Genomic DNA, 18421 nt, shown 5'->3' on the forward strand with positions numbered 1-18421 from the left:
TGCATATGAACACACAGCTGGAGCCGTGGACACCTTTAAAGACATCCAGCTTAATAATGAAATCAAAAATATCTATTCTATTCCAAGCAAATAATTAACTGTCTCATTAGATTAATTACTGAGAAATATTACATTTGAATCCTGAGAAAAGTCCTCTGCTTTCGCTCCCAAATTATGAAATACAATACGCACAAAATTGCACAATCATAAGAAAGTGATTAATTTGGGAGTGAATAATAACTGGACAACATTGATTTCATCGTATGCTTTTAATTGGTCACACTAGAGGAATGTTGCCCTGATTTATAAGTGATCCACACACTCCATGTATTTATACAACAACTGTTAATCTATAGATCATCCGTCATCAGAAAACATAGGAAATGTGAAATACAGGTTTAACTGCAGTGAGTTTCAGGAACAAACAAGGATTTGTTTTGTTTTTCAGCCATAATATATAATATCAGCCGCGTCACATGATCATGTAACTGCGTATGAACACGTAGAACCGGATCTCCAGATTTCATGTTTTTCATCTAAACAAGATCGTTGTTTACATTTATTCTCTAAAAACTAGGTGTAATATCTTATTTTGTAGATGAAGATAAAAACACTGAGTAAGAAAGCAGTTTTAGCAGAGTTTGTATATAGAAGCCAGTTATTACATACTTTCTTCCATCGCGAGATTATGATTCCTGAGTTATGATCTGATGTCACTACTGTACTACTGCGTTCATAAACTGCAGGTCCATCCATTATGAAATCAAGCTTGTTATATTCGTATGGAAAACCAGCAGTTTGGCTTCATCCGCATCCTTGCATTTCCAAGGCAAACCTGTTGGCAATCCCGAGTGTAACATGGTTTGCGTGGAGGAACGGTTCGGGAGTTAACGGGTCGTGGCTCCGGGGATTACGGGTTATGTTTAAACATGTGAGTATATGGTTGAGAGGACACTGCAGATGTGACGTGGCAGGATTGTGTGTTGTGAGGTAATAGGAGGGGTCAGGGGTCAGAGGTCAGGGGTCACTGCCGGGTCGTCGGGGTCACTGTCGTCACGTCCGTAGTTTATAGGCTGAAGCTGCTTCACCACATGGTCTGCGATCTCACGAGTCCCAGCGGCCACAACTCTCCTGGACATCAGGTCGAGTGTGTTCCCTACGACACACACACACACACACACACACACACACACACACACATCAGGTCGAGTGTGTTCCCTACGACACACACACACACACACACACACACACACACACACACACACACACACACACACACACACACACATCAGGTCGAGTGTGTTCCCTACGACACACACACACACACACACACACACATCAGGTCGAGTGTGTTCCCTACGACACACACACACACACACACACATCAGGTCGAGTGTGTTCCCTACGACACACACACACACACACACACACACACACACACACATCAGGTCGAGTGTGTTCCCTACGACACACACACACACACACACACACACACACACATCGGGTCGAGTGTGTTCCCTACGACACACACACACACACACACACACATCAGGTCGAGTGTGTTCCCTACGACACACACACACACACACACACACACACACACACACACACACACACACATCAGGTCGAGTGTGTTCCCTACGACACACACACACACACACACACACACACACACACACACACACATCAGGTCGAGTGTGTTCCCTACGACACACACACACACACACACACACACACACATCAGGTCGAGTGTGTTCCCTACGACACACACACACACACACACACACACACACACACACACATCAGGTCGAGTGTGTTCCCTACGACACACACACACACACACACACACACACACACACACACACACACACACACACACACACACACACACATCAGGTCGAGTGTGTTCCCTACGACACACACACACACACACACACACACACACACACACACACACACACATCAGGTCGAGTGTGTTCCCTACGACACACACACACACACACACACACATCAGGTCGAGTGTGTTCCCTACAACACACACACACACACATCAGGTCGAGTGTGTTCCCTACGACACACACACACACACACACACACATCAGGTCGAGTGTGTTCCCTACGACACACACACACACACACACACACACACACACACATCAGGTCGAGTGTGTTCCCTACGACACACACACAGACACACACACACATCAGGTCGAGTGTGTTCCCTACGACACACACACACACACACACACACATCAGGTCGAGTGTGTTCCCTACGACACACACACACACACACACACACACACACACATCAGGTCGAGTGTGTTCCCTACGACACACACACACACACACACACACACACACACACACACACACACACACACACACACACACACACACATCAGGTCGAGTGTGTTCCCTACGACACACAGACACACACACACACACACACACACACACACACACATCAGGTCGAGTGTGTTCCCTACGACACACACACACACACACACACACACACATCAGGTCGAGTGTGTTCCCTACGACACACACACACACACACACACACACACACACACACACACACACACACACACACACACACACACACATCAGGTCGAGTGTGTTCCCTACGACACACACACACACACACACACACACACACACACATCGGGTCGAGTGTGTTCCCTACGACACACACACACACACACACACACACACACATCAGGTCGAGTGTGTTCCCTACGACACACACACACACACACACACACACACACACACACACACACACATCAGGTCGAGTGTGTTCCCTACGACACACACACACACACACACACACACATCAGGTCGAGTGTGTTCCCTACGACACACACACACACAAACACACACACACACATCAGGTCGAGTGTGTTCCCTACGACACACACACACACACACACACACACACACACACACACACACACACACACACACACACACACACATCAGGTCGAGTGTGTTCCCTACGACACACACACACACACACACACACACACACACACACACACATCAGGTCGAGTGTGTTCCCTACGACACACACACACACACACACACACACACACACACACATCAGGTCGAGTGTGTTCCCTACGACACACACACACACACACATCAGGTCGAGTGTGTTCCCTACGACACACACACACACACATCAGGTCGAGTGTGTTCCCTACGACACACACACACACACACACACACATCAGGTCGAGTGTGTTCCCTACGACACACACACACACACACACACACATCAGGTCGAGTGTGTTCCCTACGACACACACACAGACACACACACACACACACACACACATCAGGTCGAGTGTGTTCCCTACGACACACACACACTCACACACACACCCACATCAGGTCGAGTGTGTTCCCTACGACACACACACACACACACACACACATCAGGTCGAGTGTGTTCCCTACGACACACACACACACACACACACACACACACACACACACACACACACACACACACACACACATCAGGTCGAGTGTGTTCCCTACGACACACACACACACACACATCAGGTCGAGTGTGTTCCCTACGACACACACACACATATTCAAATTAATTAACCAATCATACCATTGATCAGCTCTACCAAACTTGGATGTCTTTTTTCCAGTAATAAACAACATTAAGTTGTTTTGATTGATACTGTGAAGCAGCTTTGATACAATCTGTATTGTGAAAAGCGCTATATAAATATATTTGACTTGACTTGACTTGACACACACACACACACACACACACACACACACACACATACACACACACACACACACACACATCAGGTCGAGTGTGTTCCCTACGACACACACACACACACACACACACACACATCAGGTCGAGTGTGTTCCCTACGACACACACACACACACACACACACACACACACATCAGGTCGAGTGTGTTCCCTACGACACACACACACACACACACACACACATCAGGTCGAGTGTGTTCCCTACGACACACACACACACACACACACACACATCAGGTCGAGTGTGTTCCCTACGACACACACACACACACACACATCAGGTCGAGTGTGTTCCCTACGACACACACACACACACACACACACACACACACATCAGGTCGAGTGTGTTCCCTACGACACACACACACACATCAGGTCGAGTGTGTTCCCTACGACACACACACACACACACACACACACACACACACACACACACACACACACACACATCAGGTCGAGTGTGTTCCCTACGACACACACACACACACACACACACACACACACACATCAGGTCGAGTGTGTTCCCTACGACACACACACACACACACACACACACACACACATCAGGTCGAGTGTGTTCCCTACGACACACACACACACACACACACACACACACACACACACACACACACACACACACATCAGGTCGAATGTGTTCCCTACGACACACAGACACACACACACACACACACACACACACACACCACACACACACACACACACATACACACACACACACATCAGGTCGAGTGTGTTCCCTACGACACACACACACACACACATCAGGTCGAGTGTGTTCCCTACGACACACACACACACACACACACACACACACACATCAGGTCGAGTGTGTTCCCTACGACACACACACACACACACACACACACACACACACACACACACACACACACACATCAGGTCGAGTGTGTTCCCTACGACACACACACACACACACACACACACACACATCAGGTCGAGTGTGTTCCCTACGACACACACACACACGCACACATCAGGTCGAGTGTGTTCCCTATGACACACACACACACACACACATCAGGTCAAGTGTGTTCCCTACGACACACACACACACGCACACATCAGGTCGAGTGTGTTCCCTACGACACACACACACACACACACACACACATCAGGTCGAGTGTGTTCCCTACGACACACACACACACACACACATCAGGTCGAGTGTGTTCCCTATGACACACACACACACACACACATCAGGTCGAGTGTGTTCCCTACGACACACACAAACACACACACACATCAGGTCGAGTGTGTTCCCTACGACACACACACACACGCACACATCAGGTCGAGTGTGTTCCCTACGACACACACACACACACACACATCAGGTCGAGTGTGTTCCCTACGACACACACACACACACACACACACGCACATCAGGTCGAGTGTGTTCCCTACGACACACACACACACACACACACACATCAGGTCGAGTGTGTTCCCTACGACACACAGACACACACACACACACACACACTCACACACACACACACACACACACACACACACACATCAGGTCGAGTGTGTTCCCTACGACACACACACACACATCAGGTCGAGTGTGTTCCCTACGACACACACACACACACACACACACACACACACACACACACACACACACATCAGGTCGAGTGTGTTCCCTACGACACACACACACACACACACACACACACACACATCAGGTCGAGTGTGTTGCCTACGACACACACACACACACACACACACACACACACACATCAGGTCGAGTGTGTTCCCTGCGACACACACACACACGCACACATCAGGTCGAGTGTGTTCCCTATGACACACACACACACACACACATCAGGTCAAGTGTGTTCCCTACGACACACACACACACGCACACATCAGGTCGAGTGTGTTCCCTACGACACACACACACACACATCAGGTCGAGTGTGTTCCCTACGACACACACACACACACACACACACACATCAGGTCGAGTGTGTTCCCTACGACACACACACACACGCACATCAGGTCGAGTGTATTCCCTACGACACACACACACACACACACATCAGGTCGAGTGTGTTCCCTACGACACACACACACACACACACATCAGGTCGAGTGTGTTCCCTACGACACACACAAACACACACACACATCAGGTCGAGTGTGTTCCCTACGACACACACACACACGCACATCAGGTCGGGTGTGTTCCCTACGACACACACACACACACACACACACACACACACACACCACACACACACACACACACACACACACACACACACATCAGGTCGAGTGTGTTCCCTACGACACACACACACACACACATCAGGTCGAGTGTGTTCCCTACGACACACACACACACACACACACACACACACACATCAGGTCGAGTGTGTTCCCTACGACACACACACACACACACACACACACACACACACACACACACACACACACACATCAGGTCGAGTGTGTTCCCTACGACACACACACACACACACACACACATCAGGTCGAGTGTGTTCCCTACGACACACACACACACGCACACATCAGGTCGAGTGTGTTCCCTATGACACACACACACACACACACATCAGGTCAAGTGTGTTCCCTACGACACACACACACACGCACACATCAGGTCGAGTGTGTTCCCTACGACACACACACACACACACACACACACATCAGGTCGAGTGTGTTCCCTACGACACACACACACACACACACATCAGGTCGAGTGTGTTCCCTATGACACACACACACACACACACATCAGGTCGAGTGTGTTCCCTACGACACACACAAACACACACACACATCAGGTCGAGTGTGTTCCCTACGACACACACACACACGCACACATCAGGTCGAGTGTGTTCCCTACGACACACACACACACACACACATCAGGTCGAGTGTGTTCCCTACGACACACACACACACACACACACACGCACATCAGGTCGAGTGTGTTCCCTACGACACACACACACACACACACACACATCAGGTCGAGTGTGTTCCCTACGACACACAGACACACACACACACACACACACTCACACACACACACACACACACACACACACACACATCAGGTCGAGTGTGTTCCCTACGACACACACACACACATCAGGTCGAGTGTGTTCCCTACGACACACACACACACACACACACACACACACACACACACACACACACATCAGGTCGAGTGTGTTCCCTACGACACACACACACACACACACACACACACACACATCAGGTCGAGTGTGTTGCCTACGACACACACACACACACACACACACACACACACACATCAGGTCGAGTGTGTTCCCTGCGACACACACACACACGCACACATCAGGTCGAGTGTGTTCCCTATGACACACACACACACACACACATCAGGTCAAGTGTGTTCCCTACGACACACACACACACGCACACATCAGGTCGAGTGTGTTCCCTACGACACACACACACACACATCAGGTCGAGTGTGTTCCCTACGACACACACACACACACACACACACACATCAGGTCGAGTGTGTTCCCTACGACACACACACACACGCACATCAGGTCGAGTGTATTCCCTACGACACACACACACACACACACATCAGGTCGAGTGTGTTCCCTACGACACACACACACACACACACATCAGGTCGAGTGTGTTCCCTACGACACACACAAACACACACACACATCAGGTCGAGTGTGTTCCCTACGACACACACACACACGCACATCAGGTCGGGTGTGTTCCCTACGACACACACACACACACACACACACACACACACACACACACACACACATCAGGTCGAGTGTGTTCACTACGACACACACACACACACACACACACACACACACATCAGGTCGAGTGTGTTCCCTACGACACACACACACACACACACATCAGGTCGAGTGTGTTCCCTACGACACACACACACACACACACATCAGGTCGAGTGTGTTCCCTACGACACACACACACACACACACATCAGGTCGAGTGTGTTCCCTACGACACACACACACACACACACATCAGGTCGAGTGTGTTCCCTACGACACACACACACACACACACATCAGGTCGAGTGTGTTCCCTACGACACACACACACACACGCACATCAGGTCGAGTGTGTTCCCTACGACACACACACACACACACACACACACACATCAGGTCGAGTGTGTTCCCTACGACACACACACACACACACACACACACACATCAGGTCGAGTGTGTTCCCTACGACACACACACACACACACACACATCAGGTCGAGTGTGTTCCCTACGACACACACACACACACATCAGGTCGAGTGTGTTCCCTACGACACACACACACACACATCAGGTCGAGTGTGTTCCCTACGACACACACACACACACATCAGGTCGAGTGTGTTCCCTACGACACACACACACACACATCAGGTCGAGTGTGTTCCAAGATTTCCTACTTCAGAATCGAGTTGTGTTGTTCCATCAATGATGTATAAATAATAAACAACTCTGAACGAATGTTCTATTAAAGTTAGTTCACTTTCTGTAAGAGTTCGCAGGGCACAGAAGACATGTCGACCGCACTGATCTAATCTGAATATAGATTTTTATGTACAGTAGATTTATCAAAGCTAACATCAAATAACATGAATAAAACTTTAAACAAACAATACATAAAATGTGTCGCAGGTGCAGCTTTTATTACAGCACTTTTCATAGCACTATTAAAGTTTATTATGCAAACACTATAACACTATAACACCCTACACTATAAACATCCTACGTTTACTTACAATCTATATACAAATATTACATTGCGTATGAGAAATAGTGTAAATGTTTACATTTTGATTAAGCAATGAAGTTTCACACCATATAAATATTAATAATAATGTATCGATCAATCAGAAATAAAAGCCCTTATTGTTTAAAATCCTACATTATTAATGAATTACACACTTGATAAGAACATAAAGGAAGATTTTCCACACGAGGTCGAGCGCGTTCCCTACGACACACACACACACACACTCATTCTCACACACACACACACACATACGCGAGGTCGAGCGCGTTCCCTACGACACACACACACACACACTCATTCTCACACACACACACACACATACGCGAGGTCGAGCGCGTTCCCTACGACACACACACACACACACTCATTCTCACACACACACACACACATACGCGAGGTCGAGTGCGTTCCCTACGACACACACACACTCACACTCATTCTCACACACACACACACACATACGCGAGGTCGAGTGCGTTCCCTACAACACACACACACTCACACTCATTCTCACACACACACACACACATACGCGAGGTCGAGTGCGTTCCCTACAACACACACACACTCACACTCATTCTCACACACACACACACACATACGCGAGGTCGAGCGCGTTCCCTACGACACACACACACACACACTCATTCTCACACACACACACACACATACGCGAGGTCGAGTGCGTTCCCTACAACACACACACACTCACACTCATTCTCACACACACACACACACATACGCGAGGTCGAGTGCGTTCCCTACAACACACACACACTCACACTCATTCTCACACACACACACACACATACGCGAGGTCGAGTGCGTTCCCTACAACACACACACACTCACACTCATTCTCACACACACACACACACATACGCGAGGTCGAGTGCGTTCCCTACGACACACACACACACACACACTCACACTCATTCTCACACACACACACACACATACGCGAGGTCGAGTGCGTTCCCTACGACACACACACACACACACACATACGCGAGATCGAGTGCGTTCCCTAGGACACACACACACACACACACATACACGCGAGGTCGAGTGCGTTCCCTACGACACAAACAGCGACATCAACACACACTCATTTATACACACACACGCGCGAGGTCGAGAGCGTTCCCTACGACAAACACACACACACACACAAGGTCGAGTGCGTTCCCTACGAGACGAACACAGAGAGACATCAACACACACCAACACACACTTACACTCACACACACACACACACACACCTATACACACACACACACCTATACACACACACACACACACTCACACCTATATACACACACGAGGTTGAGCGCGTTCCCTAAGCCACAAACACAGAGAGACATCAACACACACACACACACACACACACACACACACAAGGTTGAGCTCGTTCCCTAAGCCACAAACACAGAGACATCAACACACACACACACACAAGGTTGAGCACGTTCCCTACGACACGAACACAGAAAGACATCAACACACACCAACACACACTCACACACACACACACACCTATACACACACACACCTATACACACACACCTATACACACACACACACACACACACACACACAAGGTCGAGTGCGTTCCCTACGACACGAACACAGAGAGACATCAACACACACCAACACACACTCACACACACACACACACACCTATACACACACACACACACACCTATACACACACCAACACACACACACTCACACCTATATACACACACGAGGTCGAGCGCGTTCCCTAAGCCACAAACACAGAGAGACATCAACACACACACATATATATATATATATGCTTGATAAGAACATAAAGGAAGATTTTCCACATCAGAAGTGAGTTGTGTTGTTCCCAGACTGACCTGTGGTAATAATAATAATAATAATGATAATAATAATGATAATATAATAATGACCAGTGGTGTCGATGACGACGCCTCCTGCCTCTCTGATGATGACGGCGGCCGCTGCGATGTCCCAGCAGTGGAGACCGAACTGGTAATACGCCTCCGCCGACCCACTGGCCACGAGACACAGGGAGAGAGTCGAGCTGCCGATGATCCTCACACTGCGGGTCAAAGGTCACATTTACATAACAGAGTGTGTGTAAGCAATAAGGTACTCGAGGCTGTGTGGTGAATAAGCCTGAAGGGCGTTGTTAGGCTCGACGCGAAGCGGAGTCAGTCGTGACTTATTCCACACAATAAAAATATTAAAGCAGAAAAAACATGCATCTATGCAACTTTCATGAAGTAAAATCACTGAAAGCCTTCCTTCCGCTGGAAAAAATAGTCCCTGACCGTGAACAGCAACAGAAGTAAAAAAATAAAACGGAATTTGGGAAAAACGAAATGGATATCAGAGGGCCTTATTGTTGTAAATCATGTTGCACTGAAAAAAATGGTGTAGGATTATAGTAAATTTCACAATTAAATCACAGAGAAATGTCAAGTTCATTTTGAAGTATAAAGACTCAAGTAATTTTCTTGTAAAAAACACAATCTTTGCTTATGTGCAACTTTGAAATGTGATTTCCCCCAGTGTGGCCGTACCCATGAGTTGGTGCGCTCAACATTTTCTTCATATTTCCCAGGAAGATATCCAGTGTTGCAGGGTCTCTCTTGGCCCCGATCTCAGTCAGAATGAGGGCCTTGGACACATCTGACCGAGACAGCAAACACATCATATCATCATATACTGTAATCACCCAACATTTACTGTACGGTGGACTTTAATTAGCAAAGGCTTGAAGCAAAAACAGGCCAATAAAGAGAGATTAAATCCATAAAGAGCATTTATATATTTTAATATATAATAATGTGAGTTTGGGGTCTGTACGTTTATATATATATATATATATACACACACACACATTTTTATTAACCAAGGACACATTACAACATTTAAAAGTGACATTTACAATTTTATAAAATGTTTCTGTTTCAAATTAATGCAAAAATATGACGCTGTTTTCAACATTGATAATAATCATAAATGTCTCTTGAGCATCAAATCATCATATTATACTGATTTCTGAAGGATCATGTGACACTGAAGACTGGAGTAATGATGCTGAAAATTCAGCTTTGATCACAGGAATAAATTACACTTTACTATATATTCACATAGAAAACTGCTGATTTACATTGGAAAAATATTTTAGAATATTACTGTCATGGTGTCCCTTGTATTTTTGTGTTATGTGACTTTTATTTTGAAGTGTTTTTTCTGGTTTCTCCTGTGTTTTGTTCCCGTTTTATATATTTTTCGATAGTTACTGTTGTTTGTTACCATAGTGATTGATTACTATAGTGATTGATTACTATCACCTGTACCTTGTTAGCCCTTGCTATTGGCTTTTGTCGGGCGTTGTTTCCCGTTTGGTTTATCATCTTCTCCTGTTTGGATTTATGTTTCTCCTGTTGGATCTCTTTTTTAGATTACCTTTATTTGTGTTTTTTTTTCAATAAATACTGCTGCAATGAGATCCTAGTCCCTCTGCCACACCATAACAATTACTGTTTTACTGTATTTTTGATGCAGAAATGCCTTTCAAGAACTTTCTGACCCCAAACTTTTATACAGTAGTTTAACAATGGTCTAATTTTAGAAAATCAACTTAGACTTCTTTTAGTTATTTGTCAAGGAAACATTTATAGTTTAACAATGGTCTAATCAGCATTCAGGGCTGTAACTATTTGTTTTAGAATTCAAATCAGTTTTAGTTTGCCATTATAAAGCGACAAGTTGATAATCATTTATTGCAAAAAAATAAGTTAAAAATTTGCTGACGTTTTTCTTTATTTTATTTTCATAGTTTCTGTTTTCACTTTAATTTTAGATTGTTTTAGTAATTTTGTTATGTGTTTTTGTCATTCCTTTTTTAAATGTGGGTTTAGCTTTAATTTATTTGTATTTAATTAATTTATTATTATTATATTTATTTGATATTTGATTGATAAATAATTTGCTGACCTTTTTCTTTGGAAACCTGTAGTCGAACACCATTGCAAAAGGCTCCGTGTCCTTTTCTGGCTGTGTACAGTGTCCCGTCGAAGCAGTGGTAGATCACACCAAACTCCAGCTGACACACACAGATTTATTATTCACACACATTTTATACTGTACATGTACATCATCAGGGAGAGAAACAGTCATTGGGATTCATCCGTGCTTTACCTCTTTCCTCACAGCGAATCCGATGCTCACTGCCACCATAGGAAAACTGCAAGCCAAGGATAAATATACTGTATGTGTTGGGAATATATTTCTATGATGATTTAAACACAATATATGAAGACGCTTATGGTACCTGTGCACAAAATTGCAGGTCCCGTCGATGGGATCTATTATCCAGGTCGGGCTGTCGGTCAGTTCACACTTCACTCCGGCGGCAGACGATTCCTCTCCGATAAACCTTTCAGTAACATGTGACACACAAAACATCAACATTACACCAACAGTTATTACTAAAGCATGGTCACACATTAAACAGTCTGTAGTGCCCTTTTATAGAAATCTTCTACAGCAAAACCATTTCTATTTGCAAAACACTTCATTATCATGTTCATATAAACTGAAATTTACATGGTACTTCAGTCTCATTTTAGGATTATTTAGAATTTTTTTAGTATTATAGTATCAATTTATATGCTGAATTAGCTTTTATTTTTTATTTTTTATATTTTCAGTTTTTACTTTAATTTTAGATTAAGTTTTAGTAATTTTGCCCAGCAGTTTGTCTCCTGTGCCTCCACCAAGGGGACCAGGCCACCAGCCCATTGAGAACTATGTTGAGGAGTTCTGTGCAATTTGTCACCAAGTGGATTTTAATGACATCGCCCTGAAGGACATTTTTTTGTGTGGGTTTAAAGGAACTCATTTGTTCATGGCTACCTGGGGGAAAGATCCACTGGTCCCTGGCACAATATATTGACTATGCCCTTTTGTTGAGCAGCTCATCATTTACTGTGGAGTTTGCAGACGAGGAGCCCCGCAATCCCACAGTAGCCTTTAAGCCTGAGTCTCTTCACGTCATGTCTGCCGAGCCTGAGTCTCTTCACCTCATGCCTGCCGAGCCTGAGACACTCTACATCACGCCTGCCGAGCCTGAGTCACTTTACATCATGCCTGCCGAGCCTGAGTCACTCTACATCATGACTGCCGAGCCTGAGTCACTTCACGTCATGCCTGCCGAGCCCGAGTCACTTCACGTCATGCCTGCCGAGTCTGAGTCACTTCACGTCATGCCAGCCGAGCACTGTCTTCGGACAAGATGGCTGCCGCGCCTGAGTCAGCTCTGGAAGATGCAGCGCTGATCATATGGGCAACGGCTATTTTGTTTGTGTGGACAGAGAGGACTCCAGCCCCTGACCAGAGTCCAGAGAGGAGTCCAACCCATGACCAGAGTGCAGAGATGAGTCTAGCCCCTGACCAGCGTCCAGAGAGGACTCCAGCCCCTAACCAGAGTCCAGAGAGGAGTCCAGCCCCTGACCAGCGTCCAGAGAGGAGTCTAGCCCCTGACCAGCGTCCAGAGAGGTCTCCAGCCCCTGACCAGAGTCCAGAGAGGAATCCAGCCCCTGACCAGCGTCCAGAGAGGAGTCTAGCCCCTGACCAGAGTCCAGAGAGGAGTCCAACCCATGACCAGAGTCCAGAGAGTACTCCAGCTCCTGACCAGCGTCCAGAGAGGACTCCAGCTCCTGACCAGAGTCCAGAGAGGAGTCCAGCCCCTGACCAGCGTCCAGAGAGGAGTCTAGCCCCTGACCAGAGTCCAGAGAGGAGTCAAGCCCCTGACCAGCATCCAGAGAGGGCTCCAGCCCCTGACCAGAGTCCAGAGAGAATTCCAGCCCCTGACCAGAGTCCAGAGAGGAATCCAGCCCCTGACCAAAGTCCAGAGAGTACTCCAGCCCCTGACCAGAGTCCAGAGAGGACTCCAGCTCCTGACCAGAGTCCAGAGAGGGCTCCAGCCCCTGACCAGAGTCCAGAGAGAATTCCAGCCCCTGACCAGAGTCCAGAGAGGAATCCAGCCCCTGACCAAAGTCCAGAGAGTACTCCAGCTCCTGACCAGCGTCCAGAGAGGACTCCAGCTCCTGACCAGAGTCCAGAGAGGAGTCCAGCCCCTGACCAGCGTCCAGAGAGGAGTCTAGCCCCTGACCAAAGTCCAGAGAGGAGTCAAGCCCCTGACCAGCATCCAGAGAGGGCTCCAGCCCCTGACCAGAGTCCAGAAAGTACTCCAGCCCCTGACCAGAGTCCAGAGAGGAGTCCAGCTCCTGACCAGCGTCCAGAGAGTACTCCAGCCCCTGACCAGTGTCCAGAGAGGAATCCAGCCCCTGACCAAAGTCCAGAGAGTACTCCAGCCCCTGACCAGAGTCCAGAGAGGAGTCTAGCCCCTGACCAGCGTCCAGAGAGGACTCCAGCCCCTGACCAGAGTCCATAAAGGACTCCAGCCCCTGACCAAAGTCCAGAGAGGACTCCAGCCCCTGACCAGAGTCCAGAGAGGACTCCAGCCCCTGACCAGAGTCCAGAGAGTACTCCAGCCCCTGACCAGAGTCCAGAGAGGACTCCAGCCCCTGACCAGCGTCCAGAGAGTACTCCAGCCCCTGACCAGCGTCCAGAGAGTACTCCAGCCCCTGACCAGCGTTCAGAGAGGATTCCAGCAACTGACAAGAGTACAGAGAGTACTCCAGCCCCTGACCAACGCCCAGAGAGTACTCCAGCCCCTGACCAGCGTTCAGAGAGGAGTCCAGCCCCTGACCAGCGTCCAGAGAGTACTCCAGCCACTGACCAGCGTCCAGAGAGGAGTCCAGCCACTGACCAGCGTCCAGAGAGGAGTCGAGTCCACAGTCCTTCGTTAGGGCCACTGAGGCTGCGTCTCTGTGGCCGGCTCCACCCTGGTCTTCTGCACTGCCGGCCACGCCCACGCTCCACGTCCCAGGACCCCCATACCATGACCTATGTCCTATTCGCTGGTGTGTGTGTGTATTGAGTCTCCAGATGTGCACCTGTGCTCCGGGAATCTGCTCCTGAGGGTGGAGATGATGAGCTCCTCCACCTGCTGATCCGCCTCCGTCACCAGATCTGTTGGAGTGCTTTTACTGCGCACACACTTCTCCTGCTGCACCGCACATGCCACCACCTGACGGAGGACACACATAAACAACTGACGGAGGACACACACACCAACATCTCACAGCTGCACTGCACACACCACCACCTGACGGAGGAGACACACATCTCACAGCAGCACCGCACACACCACCACCTGGAGGAGACACACTTACACACACACATACACACACAAACACACAACACACACATCTCACAGCAGCACCGCACACACCACCACCTCACGGAGGACACACACACACCACCACCTGACCGAGACACACACACACACACACACACATCTCACAGCAGCACTGCACACACCACCACCTGACAGAGGAGACACACACACAGACACAGCACACACCACCACCTGATGGAGGAGACACACACCACCACCTGATGGAGGAGACCCACACCACCACCTGACGGAGGAGACACACACTCCTGACGGAAGAGACACACACCACCACCTGACGAAGGACACACACACACACCTGTCGGAGGAGACACACACCACCACATGACGGAGGACACACACATACACACATACACCTGATTGACAGCACTGCACACACCACCACCTGACGGAGGACACACACACACACACCTGACTGACAGCACCGCACACACCACCACCTGACAGAGGACACACACAAACACACACACACATCTGACATACACATCACCACCTGACGGAGAAGACACACACACACCTGACGGAGGACAGACACACACTCATCTCACAGCAGCACCACACACACCACCACCTGACGGAGGAGAGACACACACACCTCACAGCAGGACCACACACACCACCACCTGACGGAGGAGACACACACACACACACCTGACGGAGGAGAGACACACACACACCACCACTTGATGGAGAAACACACACACACACACACACACACATACACCTGACAGAGGAGACACACACACACCTGACGGAGGAGACACACACACACACACACACACACACACACACACACACACACACACACACACCTGACAGAGGAGACACACACACACCTGACGGAGGAGACACACACACACACACACACACACCTGACAGAGGAGACACACACACACACCTGACGGAGGAGACACACACACATCTCACAGCAGCACCACACACCACCATTCTCAGTCAGTGAAATAATGCTGGAATTAAATATAAGATGAAAATTTTTAATATTGCCTTGGGATCTTACTGAAATAAATTTGATGTACTAAAATGATTAAAGCTAAAATGAAAATGTATTAAAGCTCCAGAAAAAGAAGTTGTATAGAAATATATTAAAGCTATATTAAAACCAACTAATACAAATGACAATAGCACATAGCCTACAAAAATGAATAAGGCTTAAAAGAAATTAAGAGCTAATTAAAAATAATAATGACTTATGAATTGTATTAGATATATACATATTATGTATGTTTGTTGTTTAGAGAATAATAAAGTTGTATTAATATAATAAATTATAATATAGTGCTAACATAATCATGATAATAATAAACTACTATTGTTATCACTATTATCTATATTAATTTACATGTATTGATAATAATAATAGACTATTAATACTATAATTATTTATAGAAATGAATAATGATAATAATCATGAACTACTTTTGTTATTATTTATATTAATTTATATTTAATAATAATAATAATAATAGACTATTATTACTATAATTATTTAGTCTTTATATGTATTGACAAAAACAACAACAACAACAATAATACAAATAATAATGATGATGATGATAATAAGTATTGTCCTAATGCTTCTACAGAGGTTACATTAGTCCACCCTGGATCAGATAACAAGTTTCATCAGGGTTATTTATATAACAGGTGACAAGAAAATGTCATCAGTCGAACAGATCCTATAAATTATTCTGTTTTAGTGCTTCGACTATTACAGAACAGGTCTCAATACAGATTCATACATAAACTCTGTTATAATGCAGTATTTCTGGTGGATTTATTAACACAGTCGCGTATCAACATGCTGATACAACAACAAGGAAATACCGGGTAAAAACAGCGCAGTGTTTATTATCTGTAGCTGCTACAACACGTCCTTAAACGTTTCAGCATTATAACTGTTAGCTGGATATGATTGTTATGAATGAACATAAACGTTACCTGCCCGGCTCTGCGCGCGACCCGCACGGCCTCGTCCAAACACTGGGCCCAGTCCTCCATCGGTAACACACGCGTCACGGGGATCCGTCAATCCGTCGCGTCAGCGCATCTCCCGTCTCTCTCCCGGTGCTCTGAGGCCCGGTTCCGTGTTCACGGGCAGAGGACCTCACGGGCGAGGCCTAGACGACACATTAATGACAGCTAATCGGTCAAATCATCACCGCGGACCCGCAAACACCCGAGATCACTGGCGCTTTAAATGGCAGAATACTACTGATACACACGAGCTAATTCTGTAGATTTAATACAGAATTTATTAGCTTACGTTTTTAGCTCTACAATATGTTACACCGATTTACAAACAGATACATGTATGTTTATATTAATAATAATATTTTTTTTAAAGCAAAACCAAATAAATGTGTTTAAAAAGCTCAAAACAATTACATGACGTC

The 18421-nt window shown here is 47.0% G+C and overlaps 1 protein-coding gene across 1 annotated transcript; it reads right to left on the minus strand.

The window, feature by feature from the left end:
- Positions 1–254: 254 nt before the first annotated feature.
- impa2 (inositol monophosphatase 2) lies at positions 255–18421 on the minus strand. Its single transcript, XM_077225030.1, has 8 exons — positions 17967–18421; positions 15706–15839; positions 13017–13121; positions 12884–12929; positions 12680–12788; positions 11257–11365; positions 10621–10772; positions 255–1156 (listed from the first exon to the last, which is right to left on the minus strand). The coding sequence occupies exons 1-8, from the start codon at positions 18024–18026 to the stop codon at positions 1011–1013; spliced, it is 861 nt and encodes a 286-aa protein (XP_077081145.1). The 5' UTR covers positions 18027–18421; the 3' UTR covers positions 255–1010.

This window comes from Siphateles boraxobius, unplaced genomic scaffold (genome assembly GCF_051911475.1).
Source record: "Siphateles boraxobius isolate OS27281-9 unplaced genomic scaffold, OSU_SipBor_1 97, whole genome shotgun sequence".
In the NCBI taxonomy this organism is placed as follows: domain Eukaryota; kingdom Metazoa; phylum Chordata; class Actinopteri; order Cypriniformes; family Leuciscidae; genus Siphateles; species Siphateles boraxobius.